Below are 3,467 nucleotides of genomic sequence, written 5' to 3'. Positions count from 1 at the left end.
CACACACACACACACACTCACACACACACACACACACACACACACACACACACTCACACTCACTCTCGCACACACACTCACTCACGCACGCACGCACTCTCACACGCACACACACACACACTCTCGCACACACACACACGCACACACACTCACTCACACACACACACACACTCACTCACTCGCGCACACACACGCACTCTCACTGACACACACACACTCACTCACTCTCGCACACACACTCACTCACACACACTCACACACGCACTCTCACTCACACACGCACTCACAGTCACTCACTCACACTCTCGCACTCACTCACGCACTCTCACTCACACACACGCACTCACTCACACTCTCGCACTCACACTCTCGCACACACACGCACTCACTCACTCACTCGCACTCACTCACTCACTCTCTCACACACACACACACGCACACAATCTCACACTCATCACTGGACGTTCAGTGTTTGTACCTGAGCAACAGATTCAGAGTGAGTGTGCATGAGTGTGAGTTGGAGTGTGAGTGTGTATGAGTGTGTGCGAGAGTGTGAGTGCGTGTGTGTGTGAGTGTGTATGTGAGTGTGTGCACGTGAGTGTGTGCGCGTGAGTGCGTGCGAGCGTATGTGTGTGAGTGCGTGAGTGTGTGTGTGTGAGAGCGTGAGAGTGTGTGTGTGTGTGTGCGTGCGTGAGTGTGTGCGTGTGTGTGCGTGAGTGTGTGTGTTTGAGAGCGTGAGTGTGTGCGTGTGTGTGCATGAGTGTGTGTGTGTGTGTGTGTGAGATGCGTTTATTGATGGATATTGATTGTAGTACAGTTGCATCCACAGGTTATGTGGTAAAATATTAGAAAACAGATGCCGTATAAACAGCCGCTCAAACACCTGAACCACAGCAGAATAAATCCTCATGCATTTGCAGAAATGACAATTTTCTGCAGTCCATTTGCAGATTGCATATATAAATTGTGTGTGAGTGAGTGTGTGTGTGTGTGAGAGCGTGAGAGTGTGTGTGTGTGTGTGCGTGCGTGAGTGTGTGCGTGTGTGTGCATGAGTGTGTGTGTGTGTGTGTGAGATGCGTTTATTGATGGATATTGATTGTAGTACAGTTGCATCCACAGGTTATGTGGTAAAATATTAGAAAACAGATGCCGTATAAACAGCCGCTCAAACACCTGAACCACAGCAGAATAAATCCTCATGCATTTGCAGAAATGACAATTTTCTGCAGTCCATTTGCAGATTGCATATATAAATGAAAAAGTGTTTCCAAATGAAATTGCCTTCATGTTGCATTATGTCATTAATTTGGCTTCTGTTCACTAGATTTTAATTTTGCTTTTATGTTTATACACTTTTTAATTTTGATATGCTTCAAGCTACTTTTGACTTTGTTTTATGAATGTTTTTGTCATGCATTGTCACTTTACACATTGTTTTTTTTCATTTTATGCTTGCTTTTTTCATTAGACGCATTTCAGTATTAAATTAAAAGGCCCTCGGTGGACAAAAGCCTCACTGGACGCTGATGGACAAGGTAAATATTGAGTCTTTCTCCCCGATTCTCCGGTCAGACGTCACGCTTTCTTATCCTAACAGGTGCTTTGCCCTATAGCTTTGCCATGCTATGCTGATATTTATTATTGATATGACAAAGTTTATGTTTGATGTTGGTCCAGAGCAGAACACACAGACATCAGACGTGTGTGTGATCCTGAGAGACGTAACCTCAGCCTGAAGTCCAGCGCTAATGGCTTTAATCACGTCTGGATGCGTCTCAGCAGGGAACGCGGGGTCCTGCGAGACGCGATGATTCAGTCCTGCATCTCAGATGCGTTCATCCATCAGAGACATCTGAGATCACGTGATAAATGTGTGTCGAGATCCATCTGGATAATTATGGCCATTTCAAAAATTACAATTCACCTCCTAAGAATCAGGTTTTTAGAAACGACACACTCTTTTGCACTTGTGCTCTTGTTCGTGAAGATGAGACGCTCAGATCTTCATGTCGCTCAGCACTGTATGATCGTGGGATTGCAGCAGTCTATTAAAATCACTCGCAGTCTAAAATGCTCTAATGCTCATTCAATTAAAGCATTGTAATTATACGTCCAGATGCCTGATGGGAGGTTACGCTGGGGCTCTGTAGCATCAGACACGTGTCTTCCTCCAGCGCTGAACCAATGCACTCGCAAAACTGCATTTCTCTCAAGCTTGTTTCCTAATCTAGCTGTCTGATAAACGTGGCACTGTGGATAATTGCTTCTGTTCCTCTGATGCATAAAACGAACTGATCCGTTGCTCTGGATCGTGTGTCAGTTGGTCAGAACATGTTGTTTCTACACAAGCTTAGCTCCAGTGGTCACTCTTCTGTGGAAGACCGTCTCTGCCACCGGATAAAAAAGATGATTGTGAGCTTTGCGGGCTTTGTTTGAGTTCATCTTGCATCTTGCATATCTTTCAATTTTGAGTTTTTTCTCAGAATCCTGAGTTGATATCTCACAATTGATTTCCCCCCATCATAGATTAAAAATGGTAGCTGTGACTTTTTATCTCACATTTTTGACTTTGTTTATATCTTGCAGCTGTGACTTTTATTGTCTGAATTATGAGAAAAACTAATGCTTAACTAAACGGGCTTCAGTAGTTAACTCTATTTCAGCTTAAATGGATCATTCACCCAAAAATGAAAATTCACTGACTTCCACCGCATGGAAAAAAAGTGTTATGGAAGTCAGTGTGTGTCTGAGAGAGCTGAACTGGAGGATGACGTCACTGAATCATCAATGAACGGACTTTAGCTGGAAAAACGACTCTGTTGTTGTCTTCTTGCATTATTGACAAACTATTTTCCTGTTTAACATTCTAAAGCTGCTTTGACACAACCAGTATTGTATAAAGCGCTATACAAATAAAGGTGACTTGACTTGAGCGTCTCCGGTGAGCGTGTTGGAGTTACTGATGGTGTTTGTGTTTCTGGTCTCAGGTTGAGAAGAACGAAGAGGCTGATCAGGAGATCAAGCAGGATGGACCCAAACCGGAGGAAAACGGCCACAAGGCCGCCACCAAGATCCAGGCCAGCTTCCGTGGACACATCACCCGGAAAAAGATGAAGGACGAGGAGAACGACGCCGCTCCGGACGAGTCCGCAGAGGAGAAGGAGGAGCGAGTCTCTCCATCGGAGGAGAAACCTGCCGAGGTTTCCATGGAAACAGCAGAGGAGAGCAAACCGGCCGAGCAGCCCAACTCACCTGCCGCAGAAGCCCCGCCCACCACTGCCACTGACTCCGCCCCCTCAGACACGCCCACTAAAGAGGAGGCGCAGGAGCAGCTGCAGGAGGCGGAGAATCCAAAAGAGGTGGAGAACACGGCAGCCGAGAACCCCGCCCACGATGTAAACGCACAGGAGGAGGAGAAGAAAGAGGAGGAGAAGAAGGAGGAAGCCAAACAAGCCGATGAGCCTGAC

At 46.1% G+C, this 3,467-nt stretch overlaps 1 protein-coding gene across 1 annotated transcript; it reads left to right on the top strand.

Annotated features, from left to right (window-relative positions):
• Nucleotides 1-1,418: 1,418 nt before the first annotated feature.
• LOC107569915 (neuromodulin-like) lies at nt 1,419-3,467 on the top strand (the record flags this gene model as incomplete). Its single annotated transcript, XM_016256086.1, has 2 exons — nt 1,419-1,535; nt 2,988-3,467. Coding segments are annotated over exons 1-2 (489 nt in total), but the record flags the coding sequence as incomplete, so codon positions are not given.

Source organism: Sinocyclocheilus grahami, unplaced genomic scaffold, assembly GCF_001515645.1.
Source record: "Sinocyclocheilus grahami isolate Dianchi unplaced genomic scaffold, SAMN03320097.WGS_v1.1 scaffold1395.1, whole genome shotgun sequence".
NCBI classification, from domain to species: domain Eukaryota; kingdom Metazoa; phylum Chordata; class Actinopteri; order Cypriniformes; family Cyprinidae; genus Sinocyclocheilus; species Sinocyclocheilus grahami.
The sequence above is the reverse complement of the archived record's forward strand: the minus strand, read 5'-3'. Positions and strand labels throughout refer to the sequence as shown.